Here is a 26,552-nt window from a genome sequence, read left to right on the forward strand (position 1 = left end):
TGGTGTCTGCAAGTCAGCTTGTCCTTCTGAGGTAAAATCCTCCAATTCTTTATTATAGGTCATTTGTTTATTAATATCAAGTCTTTTTTCCGATATCAATTGATAATCCGACTGTGAATTTTCTTCCTCCATCTCAGTGAAATGAGAACAAGTCTCTTGAACATAAACTGCTGTTTCATTTAATCCTTGTGGTTTACCTTGTCGATGTAAAGAAATCTCCTTTGTGCAAGCAATTATCTTCTCCATATTTTCCAGAATTTTCTGGAATAGAGCTTTTACATAAGCTCTAAACAGATTTCCTCCATTTTTATCATATTTAAAATCATTGTCCTTTTGGGGGAGACTATATTTAAGAGTAGTCAATCAATATCCATCTCCTCCCAGCTTCTTAGTCTTTTTCCTTTGTACTAAATGAAAGCCAAAAACAAATTCCAAGCGAAGAAAGTAGCAAGTATAATAAGTAGTTTCACCTGAAGATATCCCCCAGAAAATAATCAAAGTTAATCAAATATTCAGTTTTTCTGGACACCATAAAAAAATAAAAGAAAACAATATTCTCCAAGTATGTAGCATGTTAAATCTCTATAAGAAACTTTCTTGAGGCTCCCCGATCTCTAAAAATAAAATCAACCATTAAAACAAAAATCAATTTTAAGCTTCTCTTCCCCCATTTAAAACACCGCTTCTTCAAAAAGGGAAGTAATTCCAAAAACAAAGGTTTTTCACAGGAAAAAAGAAAGAAAATAGAGGTTAAAAAAAAACTCTCATCGAATCTTCCACGGTGGGTCTGTTTGCTTAGGTGATCTTGTGGCTTACAGTCAGCGCAGCTAAATGATCGGCCATTTTACTGACCGATCTTTATTCTGTCGACCTAAAGGAGATACTCGGAGTACAGAGGATGCCGCCACTCCTCTGCAACCATCTGAGAAGCCTCCTCAATTGTGGTTGCTCCTCCAGAGTGATTTTTCGACCCTCTCAGGGGTCTACCGACAGAGGAAACTCAAGCGGCAAAGGGACGACTCCCTTCGCTCGACCGCACCGCCGCGACCCGGAACCATCATATATTCCATTAAATTCTTGTGGAAGTTGCATACTTTTCAAAGAGTCTAAATAAGGACATTGACTACTGAATTGTGTTCATTCTTAATAGTGATATAAATGTGATATTTCATTAGGTAGGAGGAAAACTGTAAAAATGCACTAGTAACAGACCCCAATTACTCCAGTTTTATATCTCATGGTATTTCAGAGTGCAAAACCCAAGAGCCATGCAATTATCATTACAATTGTATTCTCAAGTCATATGTGCTAATGAAGAAAAACTAACTACTTCCTTCTTCCAGGATGTATTACGAATTAATACACTGATTTCTTGGTGGTTTCCCATTCAAGTAATAACCAGGCCTCACCCACCTCAGCAAATGCTATCTAGAGGCTGACACCCAGTCTTGGCAATCAGTTGCATAAATAACATAAAATATCAGTATAAACTGCAACAGGATGAAATAAGCTTCCATGATGTTATTCCAAATTTAAGTCTTCCTGTGGAAGAAAAGAAAAACTAATGGCTGATTGTATAGATATGCATGATGACAACTCCACAAGATGCTCCATTAATAAGTTTGAGGATAGAACTTCAGGTGAATTGAATATTCTTGAGTAAGAAATAACAGCTTGATTTAGTAAACAGAGCAATGGGTGGGTGTAGAAATTACTTTGAAGAGATGGAGGATTGGGTAGCTTTGCATAGCTCTTTCATGTTAGTATTATGTTGCCCAGTCTCTATTATATATTCCTTTAATTTTAATAGTTGTTTTCATTTTTGCCAGGGGGTGTTGAAAGCTACCTTAACAGATAATCTACAGTCATAAATTAATTATTCACCTCTATCCCACCACTTACCTAATGTGTATTTTCCTATTAGGATAGATCTCAGCATGTAAACAAACTTACCACTGAGCAAAGTCAGGTGAATAAAAGTCCAGATCATAGAATTGCTCAAATTAGCTAGCTATTTTAGCTTTGTTATATTGTTCCTTGTTGAAGAACTAGCTCTTGGTATGAAATCAACTATCACCTACATGTCTGTTTGATTTATAAGGTTACTTAATCAATCAAGTCTTACCCCACAAACACAGAATCCAATTTCTTTTTGAGTAAGTGTTTGTGGTTCCTCAGTAAGTGGAATGCTATACTCTTACAATTATCTGGTGAACAGATAGCATGCACCATAAATTAATCCTACTGAAATTGCAGCAGCAGATTTTGGAAGGAGCACATTAGGTACAACCAGGTCCCTCTGTCTGAATGTACAAAGGTAAGATGGTATAAGACACCACATAACAGAATTTTTCATCATAATGAAACAAAACAAGTCACATTGGGGCAAAAAGAGGGCCAAGTGTCATGAATGTGTTAGAAATACAGTTCAATATTTAGGGCAATTCTGGAACTTTAAAAAACTAACCTTCCTGTAGATAGTCAATAAAATATTCTTAAAATAACACTGTAGTACATTTGCAGTACAATATAAATGATTTAAATGAATGAACAAAAAATAAATGTGCTAGGTTCTGCAAAAAAGTAATATTAATGTACATACGAATACAACACTAGCAGCAGAGAAAAGTTGAGTGTCTCAGTTGCATCACCCAAGATGGAGACTGGTCAAAATATAACTTCTGGCCAATGAGTCTGATTCCCCTAGCAAATTTAACTGACCTATGAAGATAAATTTAACTGACCTATGAAGAATGACAGCATTTTCAAATGGTATCTTCTTCCCTTGGAGACCTTCAGAAACTAAGATGTAATGAAATTTGGATATAAGACATTAGCGGTAGTTAGTCTGGGGAAAGGAGAAAGCTATAAAGGAGGCCAGGCGCTAAAGTGGGGACCAGGCACAGTCAAAAGATAACCAGAAGGCAGTTGTCAGGGTCAGGATAAAAGTCAGATGTACCACTACTGAAAAAAAGATGGAGATGCCTAATGAGATATATTGCTTTTTCTTCATGCATTGGAGTTTGGTTCTACATTAACCTTTGTTCTGTATTTTCCTGCCTTTTTCTATTTTAGATAATACTATTACTCTCTAAGCTATTCTTTACACGTGGTCTTTCGGCTAATTTTGTGTTTATTATTTATTTATTTATCCTTAAGAATTGCCCATCTCCCACCCAGAGGGACTCCGGGAGGTATATAATTTATTTTTTTATGAATTCTCCTAAGATTTGGCTAATATACTCTCTCTATTCCATTCTCTTTCAAATAAAGTCTAGTCAGATCCTCTCCTATAGCCTAGCCTGCTAGAGACTCAAATATTTCTAACATACTATTAATATAATTTCCTTCTCTTCTATCATTTTTAACTTCTTATATCCATATGAATTATTAGTTGAAAGTACAAAAATAAAGGGTCCATGAAAGCTTACCCAAATACACTGTTTCTACAGCAATACAGAATTTAATTTTGCAATCATTTCCATTCTAACTGGTAGAAATGCTGAGGTTAAAAAACCCTGCAAACTAATTTATCTGGAACCACAAGCATCCTTATAGTATCTACCAATGAAACTATCTTCAATATAGCCTACACTGTTGGATACCAGCACCATTTTCAATTTTCATTTGTTAGATATATGATCAACCATGTCAAATCTGTAAGAGTAATAGAGGTTGGAAAAATAAAATGAAGTCATTTACTTAAAACATTTTGATAGCTATTTGTAAAAAAAAAAAAAAAAAAAAAAAAAAAACCTGGACAGATTTCATGCTCAAAGGCATTTACCTACAAAGTTAACGGGATGCTTTGAGAAGAAAAGTAATTTAATTTCTCAGTTATCTTAACAGAACATCTGCTGAACCAATATCCATGGAAGCTAATATGTTCAAAATTAAATATCCTGCAGGTACCTTATTAGAATACATGCAACACTGAAATTTAACTGCTAACCACTCCATTATAAATTATTTGTCTGATAGATATAAAGTAATAAGGGGCCAATATATCTCTAAGGCTAAATCACTCCGGTAGCTTAGATGGCAGGAAAAATACAATGAGAAAATTGCTGAAATGTTGTATTAAAATTGCCTTTTACATGTTATGAAATGACATGTTTAACTTGCATATTAAATGTACTTTTGAAATTATGTAATTTCATTGACTCATGATTGAAAATGTAATATAACGCAGAAAAAGTGTCACCTTATATATCTGTAAGGTCTTCTATGCTTCTAATGTATAGTGTAATTTTTCATTTTCATTTTGAAACTGAGTCACTAGCACCACGTAGATAAAGAAAGGATCATTAACATAATCATGTGGACCTACAGATAATCTTAAAAGTATCCATAAGTTTAATTAGAAACCCTAATCATAGACATTCATTTTGAGATATGGTGAAAATAAGGATTTCTACTGAAGCAGATAGCATGAAATGAAAACAGGGAAAGAGAAGAACAAATGTAAGCCTAATATACACAATAAATTAAGTCCATCTAGAATACATTCAATTTCTTATCATTCCCTGTAATTTAATTTTGGTCATGTTATTTGAATTGCTAAAAATTCTGAAAAACATGCAGATAGGCTCTCCATCTCTCTCTTCTACATGGGTGATGGTCTTTTGAACATTTAAAGATCCCGGCTTGACAGATGAATATTTAGGACACATCATTATGGCAAGCCACGTAATGCTTCTAAAGAGTTTTGCACAAAGGCATGAGAACAACCTATATTCATTTCATCTATTGACAAAATGAAACGAACCTTTTTCAGACTGGAGAGATAAAAAGAGATATCAAGTTCTAGGAACAAAGCTAAATTCTGAGTATTTGAAAGACAAATGCAGCTGATTATAAAGAACTGTAACCTAAAAACCCCCCAGTGATTTCTATTATAGTTGGAATATTCATCCCTTTATGACATTTTAACTTCTTTACAAATTTCATTTGCAAGCAAACAGATATAAATATAATTTGTTTTTCTCATGCCATACTATGAAAGAACAGGTTTTTGTTTTCTAAAACACATTCCAGACCCAGCTATCAAATCAGACTGAATCTACAAACCAAATGGTTGTCTCTTTACATCCTTTGTGAACCAAATAGATATATTTTAGAAGTGCCAGACTTGCAACAATTCAATTACAACTTTATGCCAAACAAAATACCATGTCAAACAAAGTGTAAAAAATTTAACCATAGAGGGACCAGAGTTATCCCATGCTAAATAACACATATATAATACAATTGTTTTTGGATGATAACATAACATATTCTTTAAAGCAGTCAAATAACTGAAGTGTTTCATAGATTAACAGGAATACTGAACATTTTCCTTTCTTTTGAGCAGATTTTCTATTTGATGGTGCATTCCTCTCTCACTAGTACTATTTCTCTAGTCTAAACCATTTTATACATAAGTTTGAATTTGCAAATTATTTCACTTCCTTCAAATCTCCATAATAAACTTGGTATATATGTTAGCTAGTAAAATCCCTAGAGCAGTACGTATAAAAAAATCATATGATAATATAATAAGAATATTCAATTTTGTATGAAAAAGGCAATCATTTACGCTTGCAAGAAATACCCTAAACTGTGTTTGTGTGTTTTTATTCGTGTGTGTGTGTGTGTGTGTGTGTGTGTGTGTGTGTGTGAGAGAGAGAGAGGGGGGGGGAGGGAAAGAGAGAATATTCTGTACATAGTTTCTTAACTCATTTAGGCCCTTGTATCTATTAAGACTGTTTTTTTTTTAAAGCATTGTGCATCCTCTGCACTTATGTAGCCATTCTTAGCTGTGACATTCAACACTTTAAAAAATGATTATTCATCAGCCTTGACAATTCTTAGGGTTAAAAGTCTGCCCTCACCTATTTTATACCTTGGATTCATTCCAAAAAGCTGCTGCCCTCTGCAGCTGCTATCTACTCCTTGGAAAAAGCACAGCTGCTTTAAAGAGTTGCAATTGGAGGGTACCTTCATGCATCTGTGCTCTTGAAAACACTGGAGGCTAAAGCATATAAGGAATGGTTGATGGAATTGGGTATGTCTAGTTTAATGAAGAGAAGGATGAGGGGGGACATGATAGCAGTATTCCAATATCTCAGGGGATGCCACAAAGAAGAGAGAGTCAAGCTATTTTCCAAGGCGCCTGAAGGCAGGACAAGAAGCAACGGATGGAAACTAACCAAAGAGAGAAGCAACCTAGAACTAAGGAGAAACTTCCTGACAGTTAGGACAATTAACTAGTGGAACAACCTGCCTCCAGAAGTGGTGAATGCTCCAACACTGGAAGTTTTTAAGAAGAGACTTAAAATGGTATAGGGTTTCCTGCCTGAGCAGGGGGTTGGACTAGATGACCTCCAAGGTCCCTTCCAACTATACTATTATGAATCATCACACAGTCAGCCAGATGTTCAGACTGGATTTGGCATTTTGTCTACCTATCGAGTCCTTACCCAGGCCCTGGGATAGGCAGATGTGGATGTTTGATGGTATTACAGATATCGTCGCAGGATGGAAGCAGTTCCTAGTAAGGCCGCCTTTTGCAATTGACTAATAGCGAATTTGTCAATGCCAATGGTGTTCAAGTGGTGCTCCAGTTGTTTTGGGATTGCACCCAAGGTGCCTATGACTATTGGTACTACCCTTGCGTGCTTTTGCCACAGTCTTTCTATTTCTATTTGTAGGTCTTTGTATTTTGTTATCTTCTCCAGTTCTTTCTCTTCTATTCTGCTGTCTCCAGGCACTGCCACGTCCACTATCCAGACTTTTTTGTCTTTCTTATCGACAAGTGTTAAGTCTGGGTTGTTATGTTGCAGGTGCTTGTCTGTTTGAATTCTGAAGTCCCAGAGCAGTTTAATTTTATCATTTTCTATGACTTTCTCTCTTTTATGATCCCACCAGTTTTTGCTTACAGGCAAATGATATTTTTTGCAGATCTTCCAATGCACCATTGTTGCTACTTTGTCATGCTGCTGCTTGTAGTCAGTCTGTGCAATCTTCTTGCAACAGCTTATCAGGTGGTCCACTGTTTCTTCAGCTTTTTTGCATAGGCGGCACTTACTGTCTGCTGTTGTCTTCTCAATTTTGACTTTATATGCACTTGTCGTTAAGGCTTGGTCTTGTGCAACCAGAATTAGTCTCTCGGTCTCTTTCTTCAATTTTCCTGCTCTTAGCCATTGCCAGGTCTTGTTATTATCTGCTTTCCCAGCTATTTTTTTAATGTATTGGCCATGTAGTGCTTTGTCTTCCCATGCCTCTATTCTGTTCTTCATTTGGTCTTTCTTGTAGGCCAGTTGGTCTCTCCAGTAGTTAGTAAGCCTTCCTGATATACTAATTTCAGTGCATCTTCATCATTGTTCTTCAGATATTCTTCCAAAGTCATTTTTTCTTCTTCAACCATCTGATGTACTTGTAGCATTCCCCGCCCACCTATTTGCCTTGGTAGATAAAGTCTATCAATGTCACTGCGTGGATGAAGGGCATGATTCATTGTCATTATTTTTCTGGTCTGCCTATCCATTGCTTTGAGTTCTGCTTGAGTCCAGTCCACTATTCCAGCTGTGTACCTAATGACTGGGATTGCCCAGGTGTTGATTGCCTTTATGGTATTTCCTCCATTGAGTTTGGACTTTAAGATCTTCTTCACTCTCTTGATGTATTCACTTCTAATCTTTTTCTTGACTTCGGTATTATTATTATTATTATAATTATTATTATTACTTCTTGAAGCTTATCTAGTATTGCTCTTGATTCCAGGGCAAAGTTTAACTTGACACTGAAGCAAAAGGACATATTTTATTTAACCTTGTACTCTGGGATATCACAACCAATCATCTTCCTCTGCCAGTATTTCTAAGTCACCTTATTTCAAGGTGATAATTGAAAAATTAAAATTTCATGCAAACATTCTGTGCTACTTAGTGTTCTTTGAAGCAGGGACACCAGATGCACTTCCAGTGACCCAAGAGGCTGTGATTCTGAAGTAAATTGCAGCTTAATTTCTAAAAAAGAAAGTAATCAATCTAAGAAAGCATATAATATATTTTTTCTTGCCAGCATAACATTATTTAAAAGCATTTGCGTAAAAGCATGAGCTCTATGTAATTTGAAAATATTCCATACATACGGCAGCCTTCTAAAATGTAACTTTTGTCCTTTTTGTTACCTGGCAACCTCTCGTAATAATTTTGATAAGCTGTGAAAGACATGGTATCATGGGGAAGACATTAACAATGACACAATGACCCAAAATGTCCTGCCTCTGTTGCCAAACTTCACATTATTTATCTATCTCAGGTTCTAATGCACGGAGATCAGCTCTGCCTAGCTGTTCATTGGCAAGCCCTGCTAATCTCCTCATTCTGAATACCCCATTATTGTTATCAAGCTCTTTGACTTCAGTAAAGAGCTGCTGTAAAAGTGTCACGACCTTTGTGACATGGGAGGAGGAGAAAGAGCCATTAGTAAATTTTCTCACAGGGAATAGAGCAATAGCTCGGAAAATGGTATCTTGATCGGGCAAGTAATGACAGAAAATGAGTTGTAGATAAGCAAGGGAAAAATAAAGACCTGTAACTACTCCATTCTCAGGTGAAATAGCTTTCCGTAGGGAAGAAAGGTATATTTTACATACAGAGAAAATAATGTATTCCCAACTGGGCAATTATTAAGCTATATTTTTAAAATACGGATCCCTAAAATTATTTTGTGGAAGATTATCTCTCACGCTTTACAATCTGAACTGTATCTCTGGTGTAACATAGGAATGGCCCAGAGTTTTCCCAGGGTCACATTTTATTTGCTATTTACAGCTAATTCATAGCAATAGCCTTTTCAAACAAGGTTCAGTATTCTTTTCCTTGCACGAAGAATTTCCCATGAGTGCTGTTAACCATGCTGTCATATTTATTTTCAGGAAAACATTCAAAGAATGAAAAAAAAAAAAACAAATAAACCAAAACAGTGGGACAACCTTAAATCTCACTTAATCATTCAAGACTACTTGAACTTTCTGTTAAAGAAAACAGCGAACGAGTTGTTTTTAGAGTGTGTGATCTTTAATGGTGCTCATGTAGAATACTGTAATCAAATATATGAAATGCTCAGGAGTATTGGGTTGTGTGTACACTGCACCTCATGAATAAGAGTACGTGTGTTGGGTGTGAACTTTAAGAAAGATTGAATTTGTGTCTTATTGTTCATAAATCAAAATCTTTTTTGCCCTTATCTGTTATCTGTTCAGGTTCTTAGGCAAGTATCCGCAGTTACTTCAGAGAAACATGGTTAGTTGATCTCAGCCATTCTTTGAAAATATCCATCATTTTGTCTACATTCCAAATATTTCTGATAATGCAAAGTGATTAAATTTATACCTCAATCTTGTTAAAAAGATGGAACAGATTTACAACTTTCATCTAACAATTTATTTTCAAAAAGTTGGTGATCTGCAGTTGGGTCAAAGTGCTTTTTCTGTGACTATTATCACGACCTGACTCAATGCTCAGACTTTCTATGACTTGGGATGTATAAGTAACTACATTTGGAACATAGGAGCAGCATATGATGTGGACATATCACAACAGCTTCAAAACTATCCTAGATAAGTGTGATACAAGAGACTATTGAAGTGAACACCTCACAGTAGGGAATTTCCACCCAGTTCATTACAAGTCTCAGTTTGAGGGTATCACAACAGAATCAATAATGATGGGGAAATAGAAGCTCCTCAGGTTCACTTAAACATGGGACTAGAACACAGTATTTCATGCTAATTGAATTAAATCTTACAAAATCTAACAGAGTCTGCTTTCATATCAAATTTTTAGATTTTTTATTTGTGAAAGTATTTTTCAGAAAATGTGCAGTTGCTAGCAATTCTTTTTTTTCAAGCCAGAAAGCAAAAGATATGGCTCTTTAAGTACCTCTCGATTCCCTGCAGGAACCACAACCATGCTGTATCTAGTGTTTCTTTCATACTGCTACACTGGCAAAATTCTAGACAATATATATCTGCTTTAGAATCATTTCCCAATATGTGGCCACTACATGAAAGCTGTGGCTTCCCATGCTGGCAGTCTCAGAGATCCGCATTGTTTGTATGGATTAATTCACCACACAAATTAGTTCTTTTTCCCATACCATCACGGCTGTCTCTTTCTCTCTCTCTCTCTGTCTGTCTGTCTCTCTCTTTCTCCACAAAGAGAAAATTTGCAATATCAGAGAAAAAAAATCATTTGATTTCTAAAAGCCAATTCACATAAAAGCTTTAAAATAGCTTCTATACAATGATTTAATACATGGCTTTAAAGGTGGAGGTGGATCAGAATGAAGCAATTGCTGGTTTATTACATTTGCTATGATTAAAAATAATTCTTTGTCATCTTAGAAAAGATCACTCAGGTCAATTTAGTAAGTTTTTAAAATGTTCTACTGTGTTTTGAAATACTGAACTTTCATTGTTTGCAATCATTGCAAACAATGATTTCTTCCAAGAGTCCACTTTCACTTTCTAATAAACATTTCTTGATTTCTAATCTCCTTGACAAAGGACTTAATCCAAAATATGCTGGGCCACCAATAGACATTTTTTCAGGCACTTTGAATACATCTCCTCTGTTTTGCATAACAGTGTATACCTTCTCCATGTGGTTTGAGTAAAAACAGATGGATCAGTCTATTTTCAAACTCTATTATTTTCATGTGTGTCTAACCTTGTCTTTCTATCCTTTTAATGAACTATATAGGTATTATTAAACCACACACAAAATTAAATAAAAGCATGTATTTCATAACTTCATGAAGACAAACTATGTAATCACTAAGCTGACAATGCCTTAGTGGTACATAATCATTTTATCACTGATTCATATTTATATTTTTCCTCAGAATATGCATTATATATTTGCTTTTCTGTTGCCTTTCTTCTTTATATTATTTGTGAACTAGAACAATCTCAGGACTTTACCCATATCAGAGTAAAACAAATGAAAGATACACAAACAACAAAACAATAATAAAGGCTCAACAAAATTATTTAAATGGAAGAACCCAATGGCCCAATCAGTGGTAGCTAAAAAAACTGTAGAAAAAGGACATATTTTTCATTTTCCTAAAAACAAGAACGCAAGGCACCTTCTGAAGCCCTGGAGTTGATATAATGGGATTCAATCAAGTCCCATGAATTTCACAAGAGAGGACTCCTAGAAATATTTTTTGAGTTAGACTGGCAGACTAAACTACAGCAAAGCAACATAATATAACACTGTAATATAACCTAATGTAATATAACACTGTACCATAAAGAGCTTTATAGTTAACTCGGCAACTTATGACCATTATTTCAAAGCTAGGTCATTGTTTCAAAGATATTTCCTTACTTAAGCAAAGAAACACAATGATTATGGGTGGATAAAAATCAGTGGGAGTGAGAGACAACTTCTGAATTCCTGTTGACTTCCCTTTTGAGTTCCCTCCCTCCTTCCCTCCCTTCCACATTTATAGGAAGGCAGAGAGTTCTCAGATAACTATTGATAGATCTGATGAGTACACAATTGACTTTTAGTCCTCCATAGGCATGGCAGCTGGATGGATGACTTTGGGACAGCCATTTTCTCAGTACAACTGCCTTACTATGTTGTGGGGAAAAGAAAAGGGAGCACTATGATTAGGAGACTAGAAGTTAAAACATGCAAAGAATGGTAACAGGAATTGGGCATGTCTAGTATAATGAAAAGAAGGACTAAGGGTAACATGATAGCAGTGTTCCAATATCTAAGGGTTGCCATAAAAAGGGGGTCAACCTATTCTCCAAAGACCTGAAGGCAGGACAAGAAGAAATGGATGGAAACTAATCAAGGAGAGAAGCACTAACGGTGAGAACAATTAATCAGTGAAACAGCTTGCTTTCAGAAGAGCTAGAGGTTTTTAAGAAGAGACTGGACAATCATTTGTTTGAAATGGTATAGTATCTCTTGCTTGAACAGAGGGTTGGACTAGAAAACCTTCAAGGTCCCTTCCAACTCTATTATTCTATGTTCTATGCCCTTGGTAGGAAGTGTTCTAACTTCAGAAGCCAATTCCCTTCCACCTCTATTATTCTATTCTGTTAAAACTATGAACACCACATTGTTCAGAATAAAGATGACATAAAAAAGAATAATTTATACAATTTTTTTTTACTCTTGCCTATATGAGTGTTCAGTATGTATGTGGAAGTAAAGTTGTTGACATCACTTAAAGTATAAACAAAATGCTTCAATCCTATATATTGCTAAAAAGGAAACAGTTGCCAATGCCAGTTAGCTTGTCCTTTTTTCACTAATTAGCAAAACTATTTTGAATATGCATACTTCTATACCGAATCCACAACTCAATGCAAAAGGAAAAAGCAATAATATGCATCATATTTAAAAGCATCTGATCAGTTATAGTACTTCCAAATATGAAATTAACATTATATAAATTAGTCTATGGAAATCTTAGTCCATTCACAATCCTCATTAGAGTTGTCCTCCTAGGTGTATATTTTATACTAATAATGTTTTGTCAGTGATTTAAGACATGCACTGCTGAGGCAACCTTGATATTCATCATTTCCAAGATTACTAAAGAAATGACCACATTTTGAATATGTAAGAGTAAACATCTTAGAGAGGTAAACATCAGATGATTTAGTCTATTAGGCAGTGAATTACCTTTGATAGGTCTCCAGCTTCCAAGTAGAAGCAGATAACAAATATGTTCCATGTAACCCAGAGGATTAGCCAGACAGCATACTGTAGACAAGGAAAAGAAAATAATGTGTTACTATTTTTTAATATATTTAGGCTTAAATGATTCTGAAAGTACAAAAATAAAAATTCTGACATAGGCACGCATACACAGCACACAATCATAATATTGTTACATGAAAGAGGTTAACTTACCCTTCCAAATAAAGACAAAATGAGTGGCACTTTTCATTTCACATTTATTCCATATAATAGTATGATAGAATGGTAGTCCTCAATGAATGACAATTTGTTCAGCAACCCTTCAAACATACAGCAGTGTTATACAACTGATACTTATGCCTGGTCCCTGAAGGTATGGCCATAATAATGCTGCCATGTCACATGATACAAATTTGGCCACTTGGCAGCCTGTCGACACAAATACAGGGGTACTTGAACTCCTGCCACTTGCATATCTTCCCCCATGTCTGCTCTTTTTGGTGACTCTGCACAGTGGCACTCCTTGGGGGGAGATGACAGTGGTGGTGCTGGGGTTGGCTGCCACCCATCCCTGAGCCTCTACTTCAACCCAAACACTGCTGATGCTGCCAGCACAATGAAGATTGTCATCTCAAGCCCCACAATGTGGCCAATCACCCCAATGCCACATTGCAAAGCCCTAGCTGCCCCGTCATCCATATGTCCTGCTGTCCCCACCAGACCTTCACCATCTTCATCTTCTTCCTGTTGCTAACCAGGCATACCCAGGCTGATCCTATGCAAGACAGTGCTGACTGCACCAGATCCTCTACCTAAGGACAATCATGCTTCTCCAAACAACACACTGCCTTCTCACAATGCTTCAGAGACTTCTGAAGGCCCTGGGCTTCTACTTCAGCCCCGGCACCACATCTATTTCATTGTGTCTGTTTATTTGACTTATTTATTGGATTCAATATAAGCATTGCTTGACTCCATCTGGGCAGCTCACAATATAAAGCTTAATAAAAAAAAAACTTTCTACAAAACAAGATGGGATATATCCACTCTATGCAACATAATAAAAAGAAAACAAAACACAAACAACAAGGGGTTCCATTTTTTGGCCTAAGGCCTGGGAGAACAACCAAGTCAACAAGGGTGGAAAGCCCGCAGTATGGGAGCCACATGGATTTAAGGGCAGGAACACAATAGAGAAATCGTGTTTTGAGGATTCCACTGGATGGTTCTATTTAATCAAAGGGATTCAGAGTATCCCTATTTGTCAATACAAACTGGCTGGGCAGAAGCTATGGGAGACATGCAATTCTTAAGATAACCTGAGCTATGCCATGTAAGACTTCATAGGTAATTATCAGCATCTTGAATCATACCTAGAAGCTTAGCGGGAACAGTGCAACTCATGGAGCAGAGGTATCATTTTGGTATGCCCATCACTGCCCATGCCAGCATATTCTGGACCAGTTGAAGCTTTTGAGTGATTTTCAGGGATAGTCCCATGTAGAGTATATTACAGTAGTCAAGCTTTATGATGACAAAGTCATGAGTGACTGTCTAAAAGGACTTCTGGTTCAGGAAGGGGTACAACTGGTGTAACAGATGGAACTTTACAAAACCCCCTTGGACACAGCTGGCACCTATTATTCTTCGAACAGAAGCTGCAAATTCAGGACAACTCCCAGATTAGGTATCACTCTTGAGTTCAGATGTGTTGGTCCCTCAAAGAGTACAGATAGAAAATCCTCAGTTCCAAGGAACCTCAAGAGCCACAGCCACTCAATCTTGGTAGGACTGAGTTGGAGTTAGTTCCTTCCCATCTGGTCTCATACAGTCTATTGAGACAGGACCACACTTCACTTGGTTAGCTCATGGTCAATATTTGGATATGATCGGCATATTCATAATGCAGAATCCTAAACTGAAGGATGAGCTCACCCAGCAGCTTCATAATAAGCAGGGAGAGAGAGAGTTGAGCTCTGTAGCACCTGACAAAAGAAGGGACAACTTCCCCTGTACCCAGTTAACACTGATTGGATTTGGCCAGAAAGGATGAAAACCACCACAAAGTGATGCTCCCTATTTCCAGTTCCTGCAGGTAGTCCAGGGAAGGATACTGTAGCTGATGGTACCAAAAGCTGCTGAGAAACCAAGAAGCACCAAGATGGATATACCACTTCTATCCCAGCTCCACAGTTCATCATCAAGTCAAAACAAGGCGATCTCTGTCTGAACCCTTCCTGAATTCTGACTGAAACGGGTCTCTGTGTCACATGCATATTCTTTTGACACATTTTGTCAATCTACCTAAGTTCCACCAAACTTCAGCTTTCCACCAAGATGCTGATACTTTTCCATGAAACTTCAGATTTCCAACTGAGAGACTACTTTGCAAGCCAAAATGTTTATTACTCACAACTATCACTAGGAAAGATAAGCAACATACTGACAATTCTGGTAATTCTCAAACAATAACAATTTCATGCTAATCTGCCTCAACCCCATGATAATTTAATTAGTTATATAAGATCATTACATTACTATTATCAAAATTGTTTTCTAGCAAATCAAAACAGAACTTTACAGCTATATCTTCTGATTTTATCATTTCATAAGCATACTTAGTTGTTTCAAGCATGTAAATCAGCAATTCTGTTTTATTTGTTAAGGGTAATTATATCTCAATTTTCCACAGAATCATTATGGAATTATTGTTTTTCTTGTGTTGGACCATTTCCCATATGGCATAAAGTTAGGCAAGAATTTTGTTTGATCCATAGTTTAATGAAGTTTTGTAATTTATTTTTTTCTGAACTGATTTGCAAACCAGAATGCAGCCTCTGTTCTTCTTTTGGTAAGGGGGGGGCGGGGAAAGTGAAAAGAACAGATAAACAAGTTTAAGGAAAATTGCTTGCAAAAGCCATGTATTAAGAAAAATGCATACAAACAGTGCTTAGGAGAAATATAAGTGAAAACTACAAAGAGATGCAGAAATGGGGTGGAATATATTTTGAGAAACAGAATGAGTCTGTGTTTGGCAGATTAACCTATCCTTAATCATGATACCCATCATCATATTTGTTTATGTATTTATATATTTAAATGATGTATCCCAGTATTCTAACTGAATCCTTGCACTTACAACCAGGGCTTTTTTTCTCATAGAACACCCAGAACGGAGTTCCGGCACATTTTTTGGATGGAACCTTGTAGGGTAGGCAAGGCGGGTTGTATGACATGTGTGAGTTCCGGCATCTTTTTTTTTTTTTTTAGAAAAAAAACACTGCTTACAACTGTTGTAGCATCCTCACAGCCGAAGACCTGGCAACCAGCATGTATTCACAACGATTGCAGGATCCCAGGATCATGTGATCACCCTTTCCGGTCAGCTTCTGTCAACCAAAGTCAATGGAGGAATCCAGATTCGCTTAATGAATACAGTATGTGATTCACTGATCAGTTGCAGAGATTTGCTCAACAACCACGGCAGAAAAGGTTATAAAAGTGGACACAACTCACTTAACCGACTTGCTTAGAAAAGAAAATTCTAGTTCCAATTGTGGTTGTAACTTGAGATCTACCTGTGCTTTGTTTAACGGATTGCTTCCTTTCATTTCCTGTCTTAGTCTGACTGGAAGAAGATAGGAAATTTTAGTTCCCGTTTACAATTGAAAGATTGGAACCAAAATTAATTGACCGAACCGCTGTTTTGTTTCAATTCATGGCTGTTCTCAACTGAGATATGTATAAATGAAGGATGAATTTATGAGGATCTTAGATTGAATCCCAATTTACAAAAGGATAAACTTGGAAAAAACCAATAGGCCACTAAAATGAAAGGAACTGACAAGCTAAGAGAAAGTGCTAACTTCAAGAAAGCAAGCAGGAGTGCATAAGATGGCTGAGAATGGTTAATGGTTAGTGTCAGGTGCCAGTTAGAAAAAAAACCCCATTAAAATAGATTCAAAAATTCATTTGTTTAAGTGAAGGTTCTGTTGTACAAAGAAGAGTGATCTTATCTAACATACTCCTTCCAGAATATTTTAATATGAATAAACTTTATCCAATGAACAAAGATAATTCTATCACCTTTATTAACAGTAATTATCAATTATATTAATACTAATTAACTGAAACTGTAATCTAACCAATCAAACGGAAGATTGTGTAGGTATCAATCCCAGGAAAAGATACCCTTCTCCAGGTATTGGCTGTTAGTCTTTGGTACTGTATTGGTCAATAAATGAATTTATACTTCAAATTAAGTATATCTTGGCTTCCATTTAAATATGAGTTTTGTAGGAAGTGATCTACTTCACAAACCAACTCCAAATCATAGTTCTGAGTATGATTTCAACAAATTACAGTTGGGATTACCTTGTTGACACCTTCAAAGCAGCATTAAATTGTAATTAATCGAAATGCGGGAGTCTACTCTTTTCCTTGTGGCTGCTCTGGAAAATGAGAGATGTTTGTTAAATGTAATAATATCTCTGCTCCTTGCTTGTCACAATAATTCATATCACCAAAGCTGGCCCATCAAAAATGTGCTACCATACAAGTGGCAATTCTGTAAATTCTACTTTAAGCCATAATGTTTGCAAGTATTTTTCTAATGCCAATTTTAAATTCCTGGCAAATTTTCATTTTTTTTTCTCAAGGGGAAAAAACCTATACACAGCTGATCATTACAACTTTAATCCTCTATAAATAAGAAACACTGTGTGCTGATAGATGTAAGTACTAATTAAGTTAGATAATTAATTAATGCATGGACTCTGTTTCAGACAGGTGTGCAAAGGTGCTTTGCTGTAAGAACAGTAATTAAAGCTGTTCTTAAGCATACAGCGTTTCTTCCCAGTTCCTCTTGTCTTCTTTGGAAGATAGATCAATGTTATCATCAACATATCGATGATATGTCGGTGAAGGGATTGGATTGGAAAATAATTAATTCACCTTAATGGTTTGAATCAAAGATTTCCTAGTTTACAGTGGCCAAAGAATGCAACTGTTCTAACTGTACTAGTTCCAATCTGTTATATTGTGTGATTACTGGGTACAATTATCTTCAAAATCAAAGCCTCATTACAAAAACTCAAATACTGTAAATGTTTCAAACTTGTCAGGATATATGACCTCCAGATTGCAGACATTTAAATACCTCTTTGGGTTCATGCTTGAACTAATGATCAATGTGGCAATGTAGCTAGAAGGTCTGTGGCAAGATAATGAACAAACGCCCTACCATGTCCTATTTCTACTTAGAGCTGCATTTTATGAAAGAGTTTCAAAGTGTGAAAACCTGCCCTCCTCTTTTCTGGGAACAGTAGAGAACTACATAATCTGACAGCAACCACGACATAAGTTACCAGAGCCACAAATCAATAAGGTCTTTATAACAATAGAAAATTAGGATTGCCAGGCTCAACCCCCAAGAGGTATGTCATACCTTTCAGAGATACACAAAAGAGATAAATTCAATAGGTGTGCTGATTAAAAGTGGAAGAAACAGAATTTGATCTTTTAAGAAGCTCTTAAAGGAGAGCTTTATAAAGTCTTGGGCCATATAGAGACATAAGTAGACATACTTTATGGACCACATAGCAGTGATGCCGTGGTACTTTCAGAGGTTGCATAAATGAGTGGGTTTTTATGGATAGAATCACAAGCATACTCTCTTGCACATGATTAATTCTGGAGAGAGAATATTGGTTGCAAGGAAACAAGTTATTGTTAATGCTAGGAGGAGAATATTTAAACTAATCTCTAGAGATCTCAAAGTTAATTTCTTGGTGGGAGGAGGTAATGGGTATTTCGAATAATGCAAGCTCTAAGAGTTTCCTATTAGGTCAGCAACATACCTATAATTCATCTGCAAAGATAGGTGACTGAAAATAGCCATGTTGATATAGGTAGTCCTCGACTTTTGACCATAATTGAGCCCGGAATTACAGTTGTAAGTCATGCCAGTTGCTAAGTGGGTCACCACGTGACTGTGCCCAGTTTTATAACCTTCTTTGTAACGGTTATTAAGTAAATACATTATATCCAATGAGTATTTTTTGCTGGAAACCAAAAGTAAAATGCCAGTTTCCCATATATATGTATATTTTTAACGAAATTAGTAACATTATGTGTGTGTGTGTGTGTGTGTGTGTGTGTGTGTGTGTGTGTATTCAAAATTTTGTGGCTGACAAAGAGTTAATGGGAGACTAGTATAGCTATTTCAAGCTCTTTAAAAATTATGGTCATGTGACTGCAGATGTTGCAAATATCTGTAAATGCAGGCTGGTTGACAAGTGCCCAAAATGTGATCACATGACCACGGAGAGGTGATAGCCACCAGAAATTTGAAATGGGATTGTTAAGTACAATTAGTCCTTCACTTGCGACCATTTATTTAGCAGCCATTTAAAATGGCACTATAAAAGGGACTTGCAACTGGTCCTCACACCTACAACTGTCACAGTATCCTCATGGTCACATTATGAAAATTCAGGCTCTTGACAACTGGTATATATATGTATGATTGTTGCAGCATCCTGGATTCATATGAATGCCATCTTCCCATCTGGCTTCTAACAAGCAAAGTCAATGGGGTGGTGGGGGGGAAAGAGGTATTTGCTTAATGACGCATGATTCACTTAGCAACTGCTATGATTTGCCTAACAGCTTTTGCAAAAAAAAAAAAAAGATTGTAAAATCAGGTGCTGCTCAGTTAATACTTTGCTTAGCAACATAGAAATTCTGGCCCTAATTGTGGTTCTAATTTGTAAGTACTTGTAGCTTTGGGGAGGTCTGTTGTAATTTTGAACAATCACTAAGGGACCGGTGGTTAGTTAAAGACTATCTGTACCGAATGCAGAAATAATCCTTTCTATCGCTAGTAGAATAAATACTTTCCCTTGACATTAAATATAAAGAGAGGATGTATTTCTTCTGCTCTACCCATTGTTCCTTTGTCTACATCTTTTTTGAAGCTTCTTCCTTTTCTTTACACCTACTTTCATGTGTGTTCCTCTTTGCTCTGTGGTATTTTAATAAACCTGACACTATTTTAAGCAGATAGTTTGGGTGCCGAGTTCTGTTTTCAGGGATTGTAAAATGTGTCTCCAAAGGCAAAGGTGTCTCCAGGTGTGATACCAGATAATGGGTTTTTGAAGTGTCTTTTAGTTTTCCAATAGCAGAAACAGAAAGTTACTTAGAACACTTAGAGCAACGTGATTTGGTGTCAGGATATCAGATTAACAAAAAGACCCAGGCCAGCAGATCTCATGGAATCAATCTGAAGGAAAGCTATATCTGCAGCAAATAACAGGTCTTAGTAATGCTGTCAAACTAATTAGATATCTAGAGATTTATTCAACTTTACTCCCAACCTTTGTGCTCCTCTCTAAAAGCAGTAAGACTGTTTAAAGCAGTAAGAACAAACAGCTGTACAAAACTATGTTTACTAATATCCATTAATAATAATAGATGGAATTCCGTTCTTTATTAGATTGAAGCTAAAAGCTTTTTAGCAGGATTCTTTTTTATCTAATGCCTTAAATTAGTATCCTATGTAATAATCTGAATCAAAGTAATCCATTCCAATATATCTAGGTTTACTTATTCCTAACACATCTGAGATGGTACTCTTCATTCATGCTTTAACAATTCCAACTTTTCTTGTTTCATGCTTCCCATATCTCTTGCTCTTGGATCTTTGAAAAGCAAAGAGCTTCTTTTTCAGTATTGATAACACTGGTGACCAAATTTCCTTACAGCTTTAGTCTGTACATGACATCAGTAATCACAGACGTGCCTTCCAATCTGGCATCTCACAATCTGCTATTCAAACTATCTATAAATGATAGTTGTGTTCACACAAGGACAATGATTCTGGCCTGCTGTCAAAATTAAACTAATTTTAATTAACTAAAAAAAAACACCATACCAGGGGCTTCTGCTTTAGTGTAATCTTGTGAGAACAACCACTAGTTTCGGATACAACACAACAGTGTCTACTAAAGCAGCTGATAAATTGACCACTAAATTTCTAAACAAAAGCCTTTCCCGATATAATACCATTATATAATAGCCCAGCTGGTAGAAGCTCAATTGTGCGTATATAATTCCAAAGGAAATGTCATGGTTCTGATAGATGAAACCCATCAAAAAAACTTCAAGGCAAGAATTCTTCCTTAAATAATATTTTATTCAGGAAACAAAGTATCGGCACTACCTAGTTGAACCCAAAACTAGTTTTCCTTCCCCCAGATACAAAATAACAAATTGCAACTCCCACCCCAAACAAGCAGTCTACATCTACATGATTTACATCACATTCTCCAATTAGCCTGAAACGTGGGCTTTCTCCCCAGCTCCTCAGTCTGCTAAAACGTTATCAATTCGTCCTTGGGTTCCCACAAAGCAGCGTTTATTATTATGGCTAGCTGAGCTCAGCATTCATCCCAACCCCCCTTCTGCACCTAATCTCTAAATAGAAGAAAAAGCATATTAAAAGCAAAAAGAGAAAATGGCTGCGATTTTCATCAGTTGTCAGAGCAGGAACATCCAATGTTTATAGCATTGACAGGACATTAATAAGAAAAGTTTAGTTATTAGATAATTTCTAATTTTCATGATTAAAGATACCAGAGATGGAATATTTTTCTTAATTGGTCAAAAAAAAATAATGAATCTCCCCAAAGAGAAATCTTTAATTATCCTACATATATAAAACTGAGGATTGTGTGCAAGGAGTGGGAAAAAATGAAGCACAAAAAGTTGTAAGTTGTCTCTAAAGTAGATAGATAGATAGATAGATAGATAGATAGATAGATAGATAGATAGATAGATAGATAGATAGAGATAGAGAGACAGGCAGACAGGCAGACAGACACAGACAGACAGATATAGATAAATTCATAATAAAAAATACAAAGAGGAGGCCAAGGCGATTTCTTTACAAATATAAACAATGAAATTTTAATATTCACTGAAATTCAAGATCTTATTCATGGAAGTATTAAGGAATTAGAATGAGAAATTAGAAAAGTCCATCTGCTATTTTGCAAAATGTGAATGTTTTACCATTAAAAAGTCTCCCTTAAAAATGTCTTTCAAGTTTAAAACCAACAGTCTGCAAATGCTATGAAGATAAAACACGCGTTCCAATGAACTTCCGTTTACAAGGGATTTGATATATCAACACTGCTCAGCAGGAAGCTTTAGAAGATGTCAAGACTAAGCTCAGTCAATTATTCAGTCAATTTAGTATTGATTGAATAATATTCAGTCAATAGTAAATTTGGTAGCAGCTCAACCTGAGTAAGTGTCTGAGATTTCAGCAGATGAGATTCATATTAATCCTTTAATTTCTATTTTAGTTTGCACCTAGAATCTACTGTAAAACATCTCCATTGGTGTGGATTTCTTTTCAGTTCTTTGAAAATTTAATCCACAGCAAAGCTGGCATTCTTGTAGCTACAGCTTAAGCACAGGCTGGGAAAGTTGCCATTAGCATTTATACATTGTCTTTTGGCTCTGCACACACAGGTCCATCTGTCGCAATGGCCTCATGCCACTTCTCAGTTAGTTAGAGTATGAGATTGGGCCTTCGTGCCAAGGAACCTTTGACAGGCAGGTTCCCAAACCTTGTGCCTTTTTCACAAGAAGTAGCTTTTATCTGAACATTGGTATACAGTACCATCGGTCTCTGCATATTGTGACAATTGTATGGGCAAATTTATTTTACGCAATAAAAGAAAAATCTGAATGAACATAAGAACATAATCCTGGTGAGTTCAACCATCAATTTATAAGAGACACAGCAAATTGGAAGTAGGACAAAGAAAAAATATAGAGAATATCAACAGATGACTATGATTTGCTGATCCAGGAAGCTATTAACAGCATAAAGCAGCTGCAGAATCTATTTGCTGGTTATTTCCGAATAGGTTTATTTCAACTGAAATTACTTAGTATTTAAATAACTGACTGAGCTATGTGTTATATATCCTTTCCCTTAGCTCAGACAGATTTCTGGATATCATGCCGTTAGTGACTGGATGCGACATTTCTTAAAAACCGGCTTTAAATTAATGGAAACTAATTATTTTTTCCTCACATGCCCTTCAACAACAAAAAGAATACAGGTAAAGAATAAAATCCTATACCTTATCTTAAGCAAAAATTAGAAACAGAATTATTTAATAGTAGGTACTTTAGAGCCAAACTGCCATTTATTTTTATTAAATAATTAATAAAACAATCAAATTTAATTTTTAAATCAGCGGTTCTCAACCTATGGGTCGTGACCCCATTTGGGGTTGATCGACCATTTTAGGGGGGTCGCCAAACAATGCGATCCGCCATTTCCCCCCCAGGGGGTGCCGCCGCGCATGGGGGCGCCGCTGCGCACGGGGGCGCCGCTGCGCATGGGGCACTGCGCATGGGGGCACCATAGCGCATGGGGGCATGTGCATGGGCCGCGCATGGGGGCCCATGCATGGGGCCGCACATGCGCGGCACGTTTGTGTGACGGGGGTCGCCATCACACAAACATTGAGAAACGCTGTTTTAAATAGAAAGGATTAAAATAATGGATAAAAACACCAAACTTCAGAAGTGAATTTTATTTCCATAGATCCTCCAACGATTACCAATATAGTAGACTCCACATTGAAAGTCACCAGCCAGTAAGATACCATCTCTCAATCACAGCACTGCAGTGTGTCATAACATTCTCCTGATTTCAATCTCCACTATGTTTGGACAAGCTGGCTGTCAGCATCATGCTCACATTTGCTCACAATCTCCTATAGGGTCACAATCCCTGGTTTGAAAATTCCAGCTGTAAATAATTACAGGACCATGTTAACAGTGTTAAACAGAAGTCCTGTTCATTTTAACAACCACAACTACTTTGTCAGGTGCGAAAGACCATGGTCACATATTAAGTTCCAATTAAACTGATTTATTGCTCATGCCTATGCATAGGAATCTAATCAACTAATGGTTAGCACTATGTTCGTGATAGATAAGGGTTAACAGAATTCAAGAGGAGGTTGGACTTATTGTGCTTATGGCAATGTTGAGATTTTAAGCTGATCCCTCTTTTGACTCTGACCCCAAGTGCTGTCACTCCTCCTATATTCTTCTTCTGAATATAATGTATCACTACCAAAATATTGAAGAGGTTGTCCATTTTTTTAAGAATACAGAAATGAAATAGACAGTACAAAATTAAATTATACAGGTAGTCCTCGACTTACAATAGTTCATTTAGTTACAACACTACTGAAAAAAAATGACTTATGACCAAAATGGGGCAACTAATAGGTTGACAGTTTGAGAAGTCCAAATCATATGTCAGAAACCTTTCAAACATTCTACTGAGCATAAAACCTGATCTAAACTCTTCTTAAATGTCTACTGGATTGTGCAATAAACATGGCAGTATCTTTTGATGACTTAATCTCATTTTAAGGCTGTGAGAAACATATTTATAATTTATTCTTCCCCATAAAGTTTTGAGAACTTCCAACAAACTATATACATTAACATAAATTAAACAATTAATTAAATTAAATGTTTCCAGTTAAAAGAATTGGAAATATTTGAATCAACAAACTGTTATCTTCTTGGGGATAATTATTCCAATATTATTTTAGAGAATAATTATTCCAGTATATTTAAAATTAATTATTCCGCTGTATTAAAGTAATTTAAAATGCTTGTGATTCAACTAGACATCTAATAGACATTCTATTTAATTGAACAACTGATAATCAAACATATATCCACAATTTTAGATGAAACATCTTGATAATTATCAAGAGATCCAATGTATAATTTATATCTCATAGTAATAATTTTTGTTCAATTCCAGCCATCTTTATATACAAAATATCATTTAGTTGTCTAATGAAACAGGCCACTAGTTTCAAAACCAAGTTGGATTTAAGAGACTACTCTTTACTGTGAGAACAAATTATCTAGGTTTAGATACTGATAGAACATACAAGCAAAAAGGAGGCTTAGTGTGAATGTATATGGAGAAATTACATTAACATTCTTTTCATATTGCCATTTTATATAAGAAGTCTTCAGTGGTTTGATTCAATAATCCTTTTTGTCAGCTAAAGTATTTTTAAAACTTAAGTATAGCATATTGAATTGTCTGGTTTCCAATTAATATATATATTATATTAATGTGTGTGTGTGTGTGTGTGTGTGTGTATGTATGTATTCAATATTACAAAATCTTCAAACTCCAGGATAAATATAAATCAGCTGTTTATTGTTAAAAAATTAAAAAAAATAAAAACAACTATTTACAATGTTAAAACAAACTTAGCTTTCGCTGGTCCACTGCCAGCGTCTTCAGAGTAAAGCATTGGAGTGGAGAAAGATCTCTTATAAGCCTTCCTAACCTAGTTTTTTACACATTGACCGCGTGATAGGGCCATTTGTCTTAACTGACTATAATTGCCTTAAATGTCCTGCCTCCCCTTGTTTGCTCTCCAGTTCCACAACTTCTCTCTCTCCCCTCCTTATCCTTCCTCTCCTTCCTGGTGCTGTTACTGTTGGTATGCCTACTAATCATTCCCCCGCACTCACTTTGGGTCATGGATCCAAGTCCAGTATCCCAAGTGCCCTTACACTGCTGTTCCCCTCTCCTCCATTCCATTTGTCTGTCTGTTGTTCTTGTCCTCTACTATTTGTCATCATGAGTCCTCTTCTCTCCCATTTCCCTTCATGTCTGGGTGTGCGTGCTTGCAGCTCTACCCCATCCTTTCGTCCCATCTCTGTGCAATCAGCTGGGCTGCCTGCCGGCTCACTCCTTAATTCATTCCCTCTCATCTCTGCCAATCCTATCCTTGCATCCACCGGTTGTCTCCTCGCAATCATTCTGGGCTGGGCGCTCAGGGTTGGCACTGCTGGTGCTCCTCCACTGCTACCCCTCCTCTCTTTCTTACCCTGCTGATCCATCTGCTGTTCTTGCCTTCCCCTCACTATCTTTCTGGGCCCTATTTCTTCCGCTCCTTCTCCATGCTTGCGTGTGCAAGCACACTGCCACCCCCTATTCTCCTGCCTCCTTCTCCTATGCTCCCCTCTGCTTCACTTCCTCTCCTTCCTGATGCCGTTGTCGTTAATGTGCCCCCAGTCCCTCTTCCCATGAGCATTTTGGGCCGCACGGCCGGGTCTGATATCCTCGCTGCCTTTTCCTTGTCATTTACCTCCTGTTTGTGTGGATCCACCCATTTGCCTAACCTACACTCATCTATCCCTGCTGGTCCTGTTTCTTCTGATTTCCCTATGTGCCAGGCTGTATCACCACCTAGTCCGATCCTATTCCTCCCTCTCGTCTGGTTGTGGTTGGCTGGGCTGCCTGCTGACTTGCTCCCGGATTCACTCCCTCTCCTCGTCAGTTCTATCCTTCCTAATGCTGTCCCCATTGATACGTCCCTCAGCGATCTCCCCATGATCCTCCTGGGTCATCCATTCAGTCCCGGCATCATCATGGCCTTTTTGTAGTCCCTCACCCCCTTTTTATTCCATATCTCCATCTGTTGTTCCAGCCCTCCACTGCCTGTCCTTGTTGGCCCTATTTCCTTCACCTCTCCTTCCCGTTGGTCATACGTGTGTTAGAATGCATCCCATCCCTCCGTCTCATCAGCACTCGTTCAGCCAAACTAATTGCCACCCCACTCTCAGCTTTTCCAGAACAACAGATGGAGGTATGGGGCCGGAGTGGTTAGTAGGCATACCAACAGTAACAGCACCAGGAAGGAGAGGAAGGATAAGGAGTGGAGAGAGAGAAGTTGTGGAACTGGAGTGCAAACAAGG

The 26,552-nt window shown here is 36.9% G+C and overlaps 1 protein-coding gene across 3 annotated transcripts in view; it reads right to left on the minus strand.

Annotated features, from left to right (window-relative positions):
* NKAIN2 (sodium/potassium transporting ATPase interacting 2) overlaps window positions 1-26,552 on the minus strand; it is a 533,834-nt gene that overhangs the window by 237,681 nt on the left and 269,601 nt on the right. For all 3 annotated transcript variants that reach the window (XM_039325494.1, XM_039325476.1, XM_039325485.1), the window contains exon 3: window positions 12,702-12,782. In XM_039325494.1, the coding sequence (XP_039181428.1) occupies window positions 12,702-12,782 (81 nt within the window). The remainder of the gene's footprint in view (window positions 1-12,701; window positions 12,783-26,552) is intronic.

Source organism: Crotalus tigris, unplaced genomic scaffold (genome assembly GCF_016545835.1).
Source record: "Crotalus tigris isolate CLP2741 ecotype Arizona unplaced genomic scaffold, ASM1654583v1 scf7180000017611.44802233496:7321179, whole genome shotgun sequence".
Lineage (NCBI taxonomy): Eukaryota > Metazoa > Chordata > Lepidosauria > Squamata > Viperidae > Crotalus > Crotalus tigris.